The sequence below is a fragment of the Centruroides sculpturatus genome, unplaced genomic scaffold, assembly GCF_000671375.1.
Source record: "Centruroides sculpturatus isolate CEXI.00-Female unplaced genomic scaffold, Cexi_2.0 scaffold449, whole genome shotgun sequence".
NCBI lineage: Eukaryota > Metazoa > Arthropoda > Arachnida > Scorpiones > Buthidae > Centruroides > Centruroides sculpturatus.
Genome location: NW_019384714.1, coordinates 196,526 through 214,349, shown reverse-complemented (window position 1 = coordinate 214,349; position 17,824 = coordinate 196,526). Strand labels below are relative to the sequence as shown.

The 17,824-nt window shown below is 31.4% G+C and overlaps 1 protein-coding gene across 1 annotated transcript in view; it reads left to right on the top strand.

The window, feature by feature from the left end:
* Positions 1-17,824, top strand: part of LOC111627892 (histone H2A.V-like) — a 37,369-nt gene that overhangs the window by 10,459 nt on the left and 9,086 nt on the right. The window contains exons 3-4 of the mRNA XM_023371573.1: positions 671-784; positions 16,053-16,182. Of these exons, the coding sequence (XP_023227341.1) occupies positions 671-784; positions 16,053-16,182 (244 nt within the window). The remainder of the gene's footprint in view (positions 1-670; positions 785-16,052; positions 16,183-17,824) is intronic.

Sequence of the window (17,824 nt, the reverse complement as noted above, 5' to 3'; positions counted from 1 at the left end):
TAGCATTATTATATATATATAATAATGCTAGTTTATTTTACATTCTTGCATGTTTTGTCTTAATTATATATATTTATATCTTGTATTTGTACCATTTATATTCTACAAAATAGCCAAGATGTTCCATTAAAGTTAGAGGATTTGGAAAGTATCTGTTGTAGGAAAAGTTTAGGAAATGTACTAGTAAATATATAAAAAGAACCACAATAAATATACTGTACAATATACAATCATATCCACTAAAAGTTATTAAAGAATTAACTATAGATAGTTTAAAAACAATTCTGAAATTGTAAGAAACGGATATGCAATAGGTCAAGAAAAAATTACATAAATAGTTCATTTTTTGAAAAGAGATGTATTCAATGATAAATTTGTTAAATAGCTAGCCATTTGTTAATTTATTGGAAAGAAGTTTTACAAAAGATATTTACTTTATCAGTTTTACATAAATGCAACAAGGTTTACTTTAATATGGTTTTTAATGTAAGCTTCTTCAAGACTGAAATTGGCTTTGATTTTTGGTTAGTGATATGAAAACTATTTCATCTCGTGTATATGTTTTTATGATCAAAATTAAACAATTGAATGTCACTATTTACTTTGTCATTAATTTAGATATCATAATAATGTATGAGAGACTATTTAAAGATAATTTTGTAATTTATAGTTTCCTGTTGGACGTATTCATCGTCATTTGAAAAGCAGAACTACAAGTCATGGACGAGTTGGAGCCACAGCTGCCGTCTACAGTGCAGCTATATTGGAATATCTTACTGCTGAAGTAAGTGAAAAGTATTTTCAAAAATATATTGTCCTCAATATATTTATTCATAAAATAAAATATTAATTATCAGTTTTACACGAGATAAATTTTGATAAGTAGTACAGTCAAACCTCTTTGTAACGGAACCTGTCATTAACAGAGAATTTCTTTGGTCCTTGAATTTTTTGCTAAAAGTAATGTAAATTAACCTGTATATTGTGGAATCTGTCCACTGTGGAAACAGAAAGGAAAATTGGGTTGTATAATGGAAAAAATCTGTATCTTTATCCGATTTAACACAAATTTAACAAGAAGTTTACAAGCCTAGCATGTATAAATCATAAAAAAGTCAAAAAAAATATGCATACCCAATACAGAATAGCAAAATACGACTACTGTATCCCAATAATTTTATTGGAATTTGAAAGATTTTGTATATTTTTATTAACAGCTGTTTTTACTTAACATAAATATATGCTGTGTTAAATTTCACAACTTATAATTACATTATTCCTGATGTGAGATTTTATTCTTTGTTTTGAAGCTTATTTTATGCTTTTTTACATCACATTTTGTTTGAATAAAATCAAGTCAAAATGTCTGCAGGTAAAATGCACATTGAGCATATTATGCATGCTTTTTAAGTTTCATAAAGGATATCACTTTATGCGAACGGTAAAATCTACACGTACCATATATGGGGAAGATACTTCTAAACTCCGAATGTGTCATATGCACGGTTTTCAAAGTTTCATTTGGGAAATTTTGAAGTAAAGGATACAAAATGTACAATACATGTCACACAATTTTTTCTTGCTTGAACAGCATTTTTACTTTTTTTTGGTAATAAAAAAGCAAAATATGCTGAAAATGCTTTCAATTTTCCATATTTGATGGGATAGCAAAAAATAAAATTGCACAAAACCAAACAAAATTTTTTACAAATAAGCCTTGAAATATCAGCTGTCAAAATATATAACGACAATATGGTTTCAAAATAAAGTTGGTGGGTAAAAATACAACTGATCCCTATGGTGGTAAAAAAACAAAATTACTTTCTGAACAATATAATACATTAAATTTAATTATTAATTAATAGTGGCATTAGTAAAGCCTTATGTAATTAAGCAATCATTTGGTTAAATACAAGACATGTAATACAACAGAACGATGGCCATTACGAACTAGTGTTGATAAGTACTGATTCACAGTATTAGAAATGTTCAAAATAGTCATCCTTTTTGTTGTAATGTTAACACTTCACTCTGCTTTCATATACAGTAAGCTATTAAGTTATTAAATTACTTTTATTAATCGGTTATAATATACCCTGCTACTGGCTGATTAGCAAGGTATATTATTCCCTGCTACTGGCTGATTAGCAAGGTATATTATTCCCTGCTCTTTTATTTTGGTCAGCTTACTGCAGGCTGGCCAAAATAAGAGAAAGGAAGAGCAGGGATCTTGGACAGATATGCTGCATAAAGGATGATAACTAGAGAGTGCTAACTGATGAGAGATATATTAGAGAGCATTGGAAACAATACTTCTGTGGTCTACTGAAGTTCCAGTCTAACGTTGATATGGTTCTAGAGATGGACAATAAGGAGGGATTGAAGTAATAAGTATATAAGAATTTTTGCTGGATGATAAAATTTTCTTTAAAAGAGAGGATAGAAGATAATCTACAGAGGGAGGATAGAAGATAATGTACATTAAACAGTGCAAATTTTCAGTAGATATAAAAAAATTCCCGAATGGAGAAGGATGAAATAAGCAAGACGTCATAAGATCATCAAATCCAATTTTAAAAAAAAATTATTACTTTTTAATTGGTTGTTTCTATGTTTTAAGAAACTTTTTCCAGGACAGCCACGTAGCCTAAAACGGAAGGTCGGGTCGTCTGAAGTTTTTACTAAGGAACATTTAAAAGAAATATGATGATCACCCAAGAATTTTTGGAAGTAACTACGTCTTAATTTTTAATGTATATAAGAGGTCAAAATTGCCTTGAGTAGAACAGAAAATGGGAAAGCTGTGGGTCTAGATGGAATACCATTGGATATATGGAAGGCATTGGACAAGGGATGTCGTGACTGGCTAACTGGATTATTTAATAAAATTTTGAATGGAAAATATGCCTGAGGAATAGAGAAAAAGCTGTCTGATACCAGTATACAAGTGCAAAGGTTCATTCAAAAAGGTGACATTCAGGATTGCTCAAATTACAGAGGCATAAAATTGATGAACCAAACATTGAAAATCTAAGAGAGTTGTTGAGTGAAGGTTGAGAATGTGTTTGGACATCAAGGAAAATCAGTGTGTGTTCTTGCCAGGAAGATTGACAGTAGAGGCCATTTTCCATATGATGTGCTTATTAATGTGGACAAGAATAAATTACACTGTAAGTTGGAAAAGTGGAGGGAAAGACTGAAAGGTAAAGATTAAAGATTAGTAGAAAGAATTTTTTTTTAATTTTTTAAATGGTAGCTGTTTTATCTGTTGATTAAGTAAATGTCCCTTCAATGCATCTGTAAAAAAACAATAAAAAGAGTTTTATAACCTGAATTAGCTGTGAGGTAGTCTATCGGAAGAATTTTTCAGATTGAAGAGACATTTACTTAATTAGTAGAAAGAAAATGGAGTATATGAAATGTGATTTTGGGGAAGGTGCTTCTTAGAATGAAGTCAATGTGAGAATTGAAGAGGAGAGTGAAAGATTCAGATATTCGGAGTCTCCAGCAAGATGGAGAGATTGATGAAAATATAACAGAGTTGCAACTGGTCGGACTAAATGGAGAGGGGTTAGTGGAGTACTTTGACAGAAGAATGCCTCCCAAGATTAAAAGGAAAATTTTATAAATGATTGTTGGGCCTGCAGTGTTGCATGGTTCAGAGTGCTGTGAAAAAAGTGCAGATACATAGAATGCATGTTGCAGAAATGCATATGCTGAGATGGGTGAGTGGTGTCAAAAGGAAAGATAAGGTGAGGAATGTTCAGTAAGCTTAACTTCTACAGTCCACTGCTCTATCAGGTGAGCTATTGACAGAAATAGTTACATCAGGGGAAGCTTGGACATCATGGAGCTGGAAGAAAAATTGAGGGAAAATCAGCAGAGGTAGTTTGGGCATGTGCTACACCAACCAGAAACAGACCCAGTATGAAGAGTCTTGGAGATGTCAGTGGAAGGGGCAAGGAGAGAGAGACCTGGAATAAAACCTTTAAACATGATATGGAGGAGTGCTATGTCTTTGCAGGAGTTGTTTTGGACAGGACAGAATGGAAGAGATAGACTTGAAGTGCTGACCCCATATAGTTGGGAAAAGGTCAAGAATATACCTTGCTACAATGAAACATTTTTCATTTTGACTTGTTGAATGCCTAAACTTGAATAAAATGTACATGTCCTTTTTAAAATGTAGTTTTTACACTGAATTCTGTTTTTTCTGTGGAATTTATTTTTTGATTCACTTCAGTTTATTTTATTTTTAGAATTTTTTCATAGAAAATTACTAACAAGGACTTTTCTTTATACACAATATATTTATAAAATTTATCTTGTAGACTGGATAAAGATTTTTGATAGGTGAATCAATAATTAAGTTTAATCAATTTTTACACATTTGTTTAGAGAAATTTGTAACTTTTTTATTATTATTAATTCTGAAACTCCAAATTCTATTCTATTACAGCAGCTTCAATTGACATAAAATGAAATAAATATCTTATAGTATTAGAGGAAAGTGGGGCAAGAGTATGCACTTAGTTTTCTATACCAGTGGTTCTTAACCTTTTTATACTCGCGGCCCACCAAATATTTCATAATTTTTTAGTGACTTCCATTTTTTAATAATAATTTATATTTGTTAAATTATCTATAATAAATTGATTTTTTTTATTACTGCTTTATNATATTCAAATCTTTATTTCTAATTTATGCACCACAAGACATTTTATGGTTAATAAGATATTATCTATAAATGTCATCTTTACAGATATTATTCATTAAACCTATTATTATGCAAAAGAGTAGAACATGCTTTTAATTAGTAAAATGGCAAAAGTTAGACCCCTATTTTGTTTTTTACCTGTATCAGTTTTATGTTTCTTGTTAATTTTATATGGCTTTTAACAAAATGATTTCTTTAATATGTTCTGTAATACTCAGTATAACTCAACTTATAACTGATCAGATTTTCAAAAGAATCTTTTTCTCTTCAAACCGAAACAAAAAAAAAAAAAAACACTCATCAATTGAAGTGAATTTACTTTACCTAATTTTATAATTTTTAGATAAATTAGATATCTTTTTAGAGTAAATTAAGTAGAAAATTATCTATTTACATAAATTTACAAACACAAACATTTTTGACCTAATTCTTGGTTACCATCATGTGTAGAATACTATATTTGAATGTTTTTTTTTTTTTAAATGAACATTTCAATGATTGTATGTTTGAACACATACAGTTTATGTGGTATGCATACTTATTTGTTTTGTTTGTTATTTGTTTATCATTTAACTCTGTTATTTTAAATTTATGTTTAATTTCTGTGTTTGAATGTTTCATGTTTTTAAAAAAAAGTCAGATATAGTGTTCTACACCTGATGGTGACCTATGAACTTAGGCTTAAAATGTTTGTGTTTATGTAAATAAATATTTCTCATCAAGCATAAGGTAGTTATGTAAATTTCTTAACTATTTCTTACTGCTGAGTATGATTTTATTATCTACTTCAGTGGTTCTTAATCTTTTTATACTCATGGCCCACCAATTATTTCATAATTTTTTTGTGACCCCCATTTTTTTAATAATAATTTATATTTGTTAAATTATCTATAATAAATTGATTTTTTTATTATTGCTTTATTTTTTTATATAATAAATGTAAAACATAGCTATTATTTCATTATCTATTTAAATAACATTCAAACTTCACAATTAAACATAAAAACTCATTAATTTTTAACAAAAAATAAAATAAGAAACATTTAAAAATTCACAGAAAAAACAAAAAAATATTTGAAAATAATTTAATGAGATTTCTGCTGCTGAATATCCTCAACTAATTCTTGGTTCAATTGTATGTAATGCTATCCACATGCAGACATCTAATTGCAATCGATTGTTTTTTTGTTTTTATATCCACCATAGTTGAAAACCCTTTTTCACTCAAATATGCATAAATTTTGCATAATTTCGCGACCCCCGGCAAACTTCTTATGGACCTCCAGGGGGCCGCAGCCCCCTTGTTAAGAAACACTGTTCTATATAATATAAATTCTTTGTTAGAAGAGTGAGAATCTTGAAATACAGGCATAATAATTCTCAAACTGTCTTCTTTAAAATTCTGTAGGATTTTTATTGATATTTTGAATACAGTAGAACCTCGAAAACTCGGCTCTCGATAACCCGGCACTCCGGATAACTCGGCCACACCCTGGCAGGGCAAAAAAATCCTTAGTTAATTAATTTTCATTACAGACAGCTTTATAAAAGTATAAACTCTCATAAAGTATTTTTCTGAGGTCTGTCTTATCAGGTAAATTACTGTACACAGTGTATTCATTAATTTTCATTTTCATGTAGTAAAGGCTCTATGCCTTCATAAAGGACGTACTTTTCCTTTGTTTAAGGGTATTTGGGCAGTTTATTCTCTGTTATATTCTCAAGTAAACAATACATACAAGTACAGTACAGTATTTTCTGAGGAAACACTCATACTTATTTTTTTTAACCCCATTCCCGATAACCGGCATTTTCACAAACTCGGCCACCCTTCGGTCCACATTAGGCCGAGTTTTCGAGGTTCTACTGTATATGTCATTTAATAAACTTTTTTTCCAAAAGGTTATAAAAGTGCATACATGGTAGGGTAAAAGTTTGCGGGACAAGGTTTTTATGAAAAGCTATACAAAGTGTGTATTGATGAATAGAATTTAATAAAAAAAATCATCAATTAAACAATTTTTGCACATTCTGATCCTCATATGGAGGCTCTCTGTACTCTTCCTAACATCCTTGGTAGAGAACTCTCTTTGGTCGGAACTCTTCTTTTAGATTATCCATGTAAAGTGATTTATGAGTAACTTTTCCTGGTTTTGCTGTTTCTGTCTTCTTTGATATCTTTCTCTTCATATCTTCTGCTTTTGACTCTAAATTATTCTTAAAAGGCCAGCTTAGTTTGGATTTTTGTTCCTTTCTTCCTTCTTTGTTGCATAACCTTCCTTTTTTGGGTGAGCTCTGATTTCCTCAGAAAAAAATAGCTGAAATCGTTGGGTCCAGAAGTAGATGGAACTGCATCTATTTCTCCAGATGATGGGCTTCTTTATTGATCTCTCTATTTGCTATTACAGATATTTGTTTCTTTATCAACATGCATACCTGTTACTGCACAAAGTGCAAAATCCTCATCTGTAAACAAATTCACATGTGCATTTTTGTCCCACAGTAGCACGTGAACATTTGCCCACATCATTTTTTTCTTTTTTTCCAAAAACAGATACTGCCATCTGCACTGAGAACATTTCTAAATGTTTAGTCCATCATAATGCACATATGACCAAGTTCCGTTCCAACGACTATGTCATTAAGCGAATTGGTTGATAAGTGAGGAGCTTGTATTGGGAATATAGGATCATTGTAAAATTATAAAAATTATGCAACAGACTTCAAATTTATTCATAAAAAGACATGCATGTGTACATATTATCTGGAGCTGTAGAAGTCCAAGTAAGGGAGATGATGGTGATGAAATAGAAGTTGTGCAGTACCTTCAAGGGTGGAGGTCTTGGATGTAACAGTTGAAAAGAAACTTGTAAGTGTGGTTTGCTTTGTAATGTTCTGTTTTTCTTGATAAATTTCTGTATAGCATGCCATGTTAAAACATTCAGTATTTGGATCCATAGCCTCAAGTTTCAACATAGCCACATTAATTTTGGAAAACACACCAGCTAACTCATGTACCATGAATTTCTTTTTCGCTTCTTCAGTTCTTTCCTCTTCCTCTTCCAAATGCTGCATCGCTTCTAACTATTAAATTCTCATTTTTTAGCTCTCCATTTGCATAATTCACTAATTCAGCAATGTCTTCCACTTTAACATCTAAATTAAGTGCATTGGAAGGTCCGCAATTGTTTGAATTACATCAGTTTGTTCAAAATTGTCAAACAATTCAATATTGTTTGCAAAACTTTTTATGCTTTTTTTCCTTATTCCTTGCATACACTTATCTGTCACTTTGTACCAAGCCGATTTAATGTTTTTAATGCAATCTAAAATACTGTATGATTTCCAAAAGTCATGAAGGTTACTATATCATTTTCTGTTCCTGCTGCAGCTTGGGAAAAAGTCGTGCAAAAATAAAACACTTTGAATGTAGCTAGCTATAGTGCCCAGATCTGTTGGCTGTAGGATAGCAGTTGTGTTTTTAGGAAGATACACTACCTTTATGTCTGGGTATAGATCATCAAGATACTGGGGTGGAGCATTATCAAGCAGGAGAATAATTTTAAAAGGAACTCTTATTTTCAAACAATAATGCTGGATTGAGGGTATGAAGCAGTTCAAAAACCAATCTTTAAATAAAGGTTGTGTCATCCATGCCTTTTTATTTGCACGATAGTAAATGGGCAGACTGTTTTTATTAATGTTCTTTAATGCACGAGAGTTTTCAGAGTGATAGACCAGAAAAGGCTTTAACTTGAATCCAGTGGCATTTCCTCTCAACAACAACGTGATTCTGTCTTTAAAAGCCTTGAAACTGGGCATTGCTTTAGCTTCTTTGTGCGTATAGGACCTATCAGGCATTTTCTTCCATTAAAGAGGTTTCATCCATATTGAATAGCTGTTCTGGGCAGTAGCTGCCTTTTTTGATTATTACATCCAATTTGTCAACAAATTTTTCTGCTTCTTCTACATCCACACTTGTCGCCTCACTGCTGATTCTCCAATTATGCAGGTTGAATCTCCGCCTAAACCATTGAAACCATCCATGGCTTGCTGTAAATGATTCTGTCGATTTTTCACCTTCATGTGCCTTCAAAGTCTCAAAGATACTGTGTATTAGCTTAGCTTGAATTATTAAAAGACTTATCAGTATATTATTTTGCATCTGGTGTCAAACCAGATTGCCAGTAATTTCTCCATCTCATGAATAAGACTTTTTTGCTGCCCAGTTATTATGGCTTTAAATCCTCGATGATTTCACCGCCTCTTTCACTCTAACTTTATCCTTTAAAATTGTTGAAATTGTTGAATGTGCCAATTTCAAGTCACATGCTATTTCTTTAACTGTTTTACTAGCTTTGTAGTCTTGTATGATTTTTATTTTTATTTTAAGGTTGATAGCTTTCCTTCATTTCTTAACATTTCTCCAGATGATGCCATACTTTTTCTTTTCATCAACATCTGTACTATTTTGGGGTTACAAATATATCTGTTTGAGAGTTTCATTCTATCATCAGTTATAAATATGTCTGCTTCTCAGAATGAAGCTGACTGAAAAAGTGCATAACAAGCCTATATATAGGTAAATATGCTGTTCACGCTAAGTAATATTAATTAATAGTTAAAACTCACTGTGTTCAGTGTTATTAATCGTTTTTTCGTTCATTCGAGCGCTTTCGACAAATGTATTTCCGTTGTCTTCAAGCAAATAAAATGCTTTAATCGAACATGAACATTCGAGAAAAGAACACGCATAAATTTAAATTTAAACAATTTTTCGATATGAGTCTGCTATGATTTGAATTATGTGCGATGTTACGAATATGACATAATATGGCGCATGCGTGGTACTGCTTCCTGTTAATGACGTAACATGTGATGTAACTCGCCGTTTAATCGTTTATATAGGACGATCCATATATTAGGCAGCTCTAGAGTAGGTGTGTTGCACGTTTCGAATGTTGTTATATACAGTGACTCCCATACAAAGAGTAGTCTTTGGTCATTGCATGCCCTGAGTATAGTGGCGTGGGCCCATAATGGGTTATAATTCATGTCGCATACCCTTCATGCGAGTTCAATGCTGCACCTTCCTTTTGCTATATCATCCTGGTGTTCGGTCAGGCGGGTAGCCAACATTCTTGCCGTGGCCCCAATGTATCTCGTGCTGTTCCCCATTACAGGATTTTCTAATGGAATCGCATAAATTCCTGACTTCTCGAGAGTGGAAAACTTGTCTCTGTGTTTGCAGATCGGTGTGCGGTTGTTTTTTTACGGCGGTCGTTGCCGTAGTTTGGTCTGTTTTTTCTATGTGTTTGCCGTGTGTTTAGACAGCGTGGTCTGGTCTTGTCCGTCTGTTTGTTCCCTCATTTGTTCCGTCTTCTTTGTTATGACCGAGACAAGTTTTCCACTCTTGAGAAGTCAGGAATTTGTGCGGTTCCATTAGAAAATCCTGTAATGGGGAACAGCACGAGATACATTGGGGCCACGGCAAGAATGTTGGCTACCCGCCTGACCGAACACCAGGATGATATAGCAAAAGGAAGGTGCAGCATTGAACTCGCATGAAGGGTATGCGACATGAATTATAACCCATTATGGGCCCACACCACTATACTCAGGGCATGCAATGACCAAAGACTACTCTTTGTATGGGAGTCACTGTATATAACAACATTTGAAACGTGCAACACACCTACTCTAGAGCTGCCTAATATATGAATCGCCCTATATAAACGATTAAACGGCGAGTTACATCACATGTTACGTCACTAACAGGAAGCAGTATCATGCATGCGCCGTATTATGCGCATGCATGGTACTGCTTCCTGTTAGTGACATAACATGTCACTAACAGGACATGTATGACATAACACATCACATCACGGTAACAGGACATGTATGACATAATACATCACATGTTATGTCACTAACAGGAAGCAGTACCATGCATGCGCCGTATTATGTCATATTCGTAACATCGCACGTAATTCAAATTGTAGCGGACTCATATCGAAAAATTGTTTAAATTTAAATTTATGTGTGTTCTTTTCTCGAATGTTTATGTTCAATTAAAGCATTTTATTCGCCTGAAGATGACTCGTCGAAAGCGCTCGAATGAACGAAAAAACGATTAATAACGTTGAACACAGTGAGTTTTAACTATTAATTAACAAGCCTATAGTACACTCAGTGCGCATGTCATCACTTGCCACTGGTTGACACTAGCTGAGAAAGGGGATTCCTTGAATTGCAGATTGAAACTCGAGTGGTTGTTAAGCAGATAGGTCATAAAGTGAGGAGTACCTGTATAATATTTTGATTGTTACATACTATATCACAAAGGTGATAAATGAATTTTACCTCATGATTTCAAAACTATTCATGACAAATTGGTTATTATTGAGTCTTCAACAATTCAGCAAGAGAACCTATAAACTCAGAATTTTTGTTTCTAACACACAATGCAGTGTAATTTAGCAATCATTTGGATTCCTTTCATCTTTATTTCAGTTGATACACGTATACATTCTGCGTTTTGGCCTAATACGCCCCTTCTCAGTCAACTAAAATTGTTAAAACAAAAGATTTTTATATACATTACATTTAAAACCTTTTACATAATAAACTTTACAAAAGATATACTAATTGATCATCTTACATGCATACCTTTTTCTTTAACTTAGATTCTGTAAACTGTATGAGGTAGACTTAACTCAGCATTTCTTGATCATTGTACAATAAACAATTGCAACATTGACCAAAATAATATAAAAATTCTACATAAAGAACCAGAAACATATAATAGGAAATTTAAAGAAAGTGTGGAAATCTTGAAAAGCCAAAATAATATAAATAAATATCCAAGTCTAAAAATAAATGAAAATTGGCTAAAAATATTATGAAAAATGGTTAAAATAAAATATGAAATTTAATACATCTTAAATAATAGCCTTTAATAGTTTAACAATAACCCTAGTAAATAGAATACAATTTCATATTGACGACCTCCATGGAAGATTATGTTAATGAGCATCACCGTGTAAGAAACATAACGAGCAGACAGAAGAATACAACAGATAATGAAGAAATAATTTCAATAATTTAAAGATTGAATAACTACATTGGCTTATTTAAATATATAGAATTTATCTTTATAACGTGATAAAAATAATAATTCAGAAGAAACATTAAAAATTTTTAATAGGATATAAATTATGCTGTGCTAGTAGTGTTAACAGTATACCTTTTGATTCAACAAGAAAAGAACAAAGTGGATTATTCCAGGTATGTCAACAGTGAATATAAGAAATTATATTGTCATAATAAATAGTTAATGTTATATAATTGTTAAAGTAGATATGCAAGTGTATGAATGTAAGTTACATACGTGTTACATAAGTGTGAAACATCATACAGTTTACAGAATCCAAGTTAAAAAAAGGTATGCCTGTAAGATGATCAATTCGTATATCTTTTTTAAAGTTTATTATGTAAAAGGTTTTAAATGTATTGTATATAAAAATCTTTTGTTTTAACAATTTTAGTTTACTGAAGAGGGGTGCATTAAGCCCGAAATGCAGAATGTATAAGCATATCAACTGAAATAAAGATGAAAGGAAGCCAAGTGGGCGCTAAATTACACTGCATTGTGTGTTAGAAACAACAATAGAAATATGACACGGTTTCAAGTTATCATAACTCAGTAATGCCAACCTAACATTTATACAGCTAATTATATCCCCACTGTGCACTTCTACCCCCACTCCTCTATTGTTTTAAAAAATACCAAAATAGCTTTATAATTCCTGTAACTCTAGATATTGATTTACATAAAATTATCTATATAGGAAATACAAGTAATGTTGTTATCAAATACAATCTTGTAGATATTTTATCTTATCCATAAATCGAATCTCTCATCTATTTTGTATTTAATTAAATATGTATCAAGTATATTACTTTGATTAGCATAAGTTATCCCATGTGTTTTCTTATTATTTATTGTTAATTTAAGCTAATTTATCATCTGAATATACATATCTGATTTTTTTGTTATATTTTATCAAATATTCGAAATTCAAAGAAATGCTATATACTACACAAGGAATAAACTGATTTATTAAATATTTTTTAAGAATCATCTTATCTTCAGATTAAACACTTAACAAATTTATGTAAGGATATTCATATAAAAGTAAGCTTATTTCTATCATCTATAAATGATGTGTCAAATATGTTCAAGAGCTTGATTGGTCCAAGGACTATAGTTTGTGCACCACTAATTTAAACAAAGCCTAAATGTTAGATTAGTATCTTAACACTGTCACAAAATAATAGAAGATTGTTTATATTAGTCATAAGCAACTTGTAGACTGAATGTAGCCTGCAAGGTTTTAATTTGCAGTCCCTAAGGCTTTGGCAATGTGATTTTATTTTCCTGTTTTCTGTCTTTACACAACCTTAAGTTGATATTGAAACTAAACTTGACCAGTGAAAAACAATAATAAACTACAGTGGGTGATCTGTTAACGAACAAATTGGATAATGAACACTTTTGCGAAAGATTTTTATGTTCAAACAATGAACACATGTTGGGATAACAAATACAAGAAGAAGCGACATAAAATAATGAATACTGATTGGTCTTCCCTTGTCTTCAGGTAACAATTTGAAACTTTTCGGAGTGCGGAGATGTCAGCATTGATGCTTAACCCGATATATACAGATCAGATAGTATTCCTCTAAAGTTTTAAACTCTCCCTTGTAATTCCAGCCTTTTATTTTTCTGACAAACAATTCTTTTGTAATATTTGCAAGATTGTCGGGTGGGCACTCGTTAAGTTTTGTGTCAGTTTTTATTTTCAAAAGGTAAGAGTATGATAGCAAGAAGTGGGCAGATGTCTGATGTTGCTGGGCAGTATGGTTTGAACAGGTCTACAGTAGGTCACAGTCCAATCTTATTTAAGAAAGTTACTTTATAATCAAGAAGACTCAAGCAGCTAAAGGAGTAACAAAAATCACATCTGAGAAATAAAGAACAATGAAGAGCTCATACTGGAACAATGATGAGCTCATAATGGAACCTGAAACTGATCTGATGACAGAAGAACATCAAGAAACTCAGCAAGATATGTTTTCTTCTGAAAAAGAGGATTAATGCCGATATCTACTATTAACCATCTTTTGAAGAAATGTCAGAACGACGGTCTTAGAATGGCATCCAAACCAGGTTGAGGTTAATAGGCTTGGGGATCTCTACAATTACAATGCTATTAATTACTTCTGAAAAATCCTGAAGAAGAGAGAGAAGCAGTCGACACTAGACATTCTTTAATCCCCACCAACAGAAAAAACATGACTAATAAAAATGCAAGACTGTGTATATATGTATTTTTATTATTACATATAAATAAACGTAGTAAGAAAGTATATATTTTTTATTTTTTTGGGATCTCCAGAACGAATTAATCAAATTTCCATAAAAACCAGTGGTAAAAAGATAATTGGTTAACGAACAATTCAGACAGCAAACAAAGTTTTGGAACAGATTAGTGGTACCTCAGGATACAAAATTAATCCGTTCCGAAACAGATCGTATCATGAAAATGTCGTAAGGTGAATCATTTTTCCTTATATGATTACATGTAAAACCAAATAATTTGTTCCAACACAAAAAACACATTCAAAGCTAAGTAGTACATTAAAAAATAATAATAACTGTAGTAAGGAAAACACTGAAAAATGCATTTTGTAGTTGTAAATGTATAAATAACCATAATAGAATAATAATTGATTAAAAAAAATATAATTTTATTTACACTTTACCTTTGAGGATAGATGATAATGGAGGTGTAAACTGGTGGTGGAGGAGAGGAAGAAGGGAGAAATGATACTAAAACTTAACTTGCATAACATAATGTAACAATAACTTAAAAATAATTTAACACTAATTTTTTAACTTTTCTGTTATATATATTTTTTAAATTTTTTATTCACTGCTTTTTGCTTTCTTTCCTTCACTTCCACCAGCACTTTCACTGGACAGAGGTCGCTTGCTAAAATATCTATCCAAAGAGGTTTGGCTTTGCCTACTTTTTAAAATGTTTCTAAAATGACTTAGGCAAATGTCATTAAACTGAGCAGCAATACGGCCAATGTGAACCTTTTCGGAATGTTTCTTTTCAATAAAATCAGTCACTTTCTAATAATACCTCAAGATTTCCTTTATTGAGTGAGATCCTTCCACGACGAAGCAAACACACGGACTGATACCAATGAACAGAAGTGAATAAAAAAATGGCGCTGCGAACTAATGTAATGTCGTATGGTGAGTTTTTGTTCGTATCGTGGAGCAAAAATATGTTCGAATTTCATGTCATATCTTGAAAAGTTCGTATGCTGGGGCGTTCGTATCCTGAGGTACCATTGTATGTTCATTAACCAATCATTCACTGTATATACAGTTGAACTCTGTTATACCAAGCATTAGGGGACCAGCAATATTTACTTGTATCTGTGAAGAGCAGTGATATAATTAGAAGGGAAAGTGGGTGGCTACTTTGGGTGCAAAGCAAAGTTTATGTTTGCACCCAAATGTAGCTATAAATTTTGCACCCACTGGTGGCAAAGTTTATAGCTACACCACTGATTAGTCAAGAAAGAGGGGGCAGTCTCCAAAAAGTGAGTTAAATGATAAATAGGTCTGTAATTGATGCAGATTGTAAAACTAAGTATCCAGTAGTTAAAACTAAGTAACCCTTTCAGTTTTATCTCTTCCAAGAATTTGGTATTGCATTTCTTGCTACTTGAACAATTAAGAATGCTTGTGTTTTTGCATAGCTACTGAAAATTTGCTTGATATATCTGTGAAGTACCCTCATTATAACGATGAGAAAATGTATGCAAATTAAAGTTGTCATTTTGCTCATTATATCTGTGTTCATTTTAATCGAGTTCAACTGTAATATTAATTTGCATATCACTAGTATATATTATTTTAGTACCTAGTATATTTTTATGTATCATGTTGGTACTCACTAGGCTTAATAAAGCTTGCAACTTTTAAGAAAAATGCATGTGACTATTACAAGCCTAAGTTTGCTTGTGGCCTGCATCCAAAAAAGGTTGCTTATTACTAGTTTATATCATTAAATTTTGAGGCTATGTTACTTATTTAGCAAAGTTGTTTTTTTACATGTTATATTAAAAAATAATATAATTTTAACAAAAATAGCAAAGTAAATAAATGTAATATGTTTTACCATTTTAATGTTTATATTAAATAAATGTATTTGTTGAAAAATTAAATATTGGAAAATTTTTATATTTAAAGGTTTTAGAATTGGCAGGCAATGCGAGTAAGGATCTGAAAGTGAAGAGAATTACTCCTCGTCATCTTCAGTTAGCAATTCGTGGGGACGAAGAGTTGGATTCTCTTATAAAAGCCACTATAGCTGGTGGTGGTAAGTGAAAACATTTTTCTTAGTTATTAAAATAAAAATTGTTACCCGAATTAAATAGGTTTTTTTTATTAACTTCTCAAGTATTTTCAACTTCTTACAAGATTTGGAGTTATTTATAATTTAAAACACATTACTGTATTAATATATACAAATATTAAATTTTTTGATTGCATTAAAACATTCATTCTTTAGTTAAATGCATAAACTGATGAATTATTTGAGAGTTTCTAAAAAACTATTAAATTTTTCCTTTTTTATACAAAGTTTTTCAATGTTGTAACTATGTATGTATAAGTAAAGAAATTCTACATTATACAGTATATAGTAGACTTGCTTTATAGTGATCTTTAAGGAATTTATGAAAAAAGGACATTATATCAAATTTTTTTCAATATATTTGGATCTTAATAGAAAGATGCTGATTACATCTTGCAATTTCATGCAAATGTTAAAAAAATACACAAGCAATATTCCAATCCTTGAAATATGCTTTATAATTTTCACAAAACCACTTTAGGACTCAGTGAATTTTGTTTTATAGCATCAATCAACTCAAAACAGTGAACACAAAATGGAAATTTTAGTTGAGGAAATAGGAAAAAGTTACATGGTACTATATCAGATGAATCTGGAGCTTGCAGAACTGTATTTGTTAAATTTTTAGCCAAAAATTCACGAACAACAAGATCATCGTGAATAGGTAAGGTACATACATTATAGTGCAAAAATTCACAAGTTTTCTTACCACAGATGAGGTTTTCTATGAACTGCTTTACTTAAATGATACAAAACTCTCAAATAATATTCTTTGTTGACAATTTGGCCTATCAGAAGGAATTTGAGATGCACGACAGTCAAAGAAATAGTCAACACAACTTTGATGTGATCTTTTTGGTCTTGCTTCACCTTTCAAACACCATTCACTTGATTGTTGAGCTGTTTCAGTATCAAAATGGAGATTTATGTTTTATCACCTGTAATGATGCATTTTAAGAATGGTTAACCTAGAGAAAGCATTTCCTTGGCCACTGGAACTTGTTGATTTTACAAAAAATCCAATGTTTTTAGGAGACTCAAGAAGCAATGTGCCACAAGCTAAAATGATCTTTTAAAATTGTTTGACAAGATCCAAATGATACTGGAACTTATTCAATATTGTCTTTAATTGTTAAATGATGATTGTTGAGCATCAAATTTCTGACTTGAACATGTTTATCAGTTGAAGTATATCTACAGGAATATGGTTCATCTTTGATGCATTCTCTGCCTTCCTTAATCATCTTGTATCACTTTTGTTTTTGATAGACCAGTGTCTATCAAAAACAAAAGTGATACAAGATATTCAATATCTTGTATCACTTTTGTTCAAAGGTGATTTCAATATTTTTAATGTTTTTATAGCAGTAATTCCATTACAAAAACAAAATTTAATGTATGTTCTTTGTTCAATTATACTCAACATTCTGAAAAATCGCTAGTGTAAAAGTCCTTTACACACAAAACAAGCATTTATTTATTTGCAAATGAAGCCAGATAACACAGATTGCTGCTAGATGTCAATGAAAAAGTGATGACAATGCCCTCTTGCATGTGTGCAGTTTAATAAACCATTCCCAATATTTTTTGAACAGAGTAGTATTTG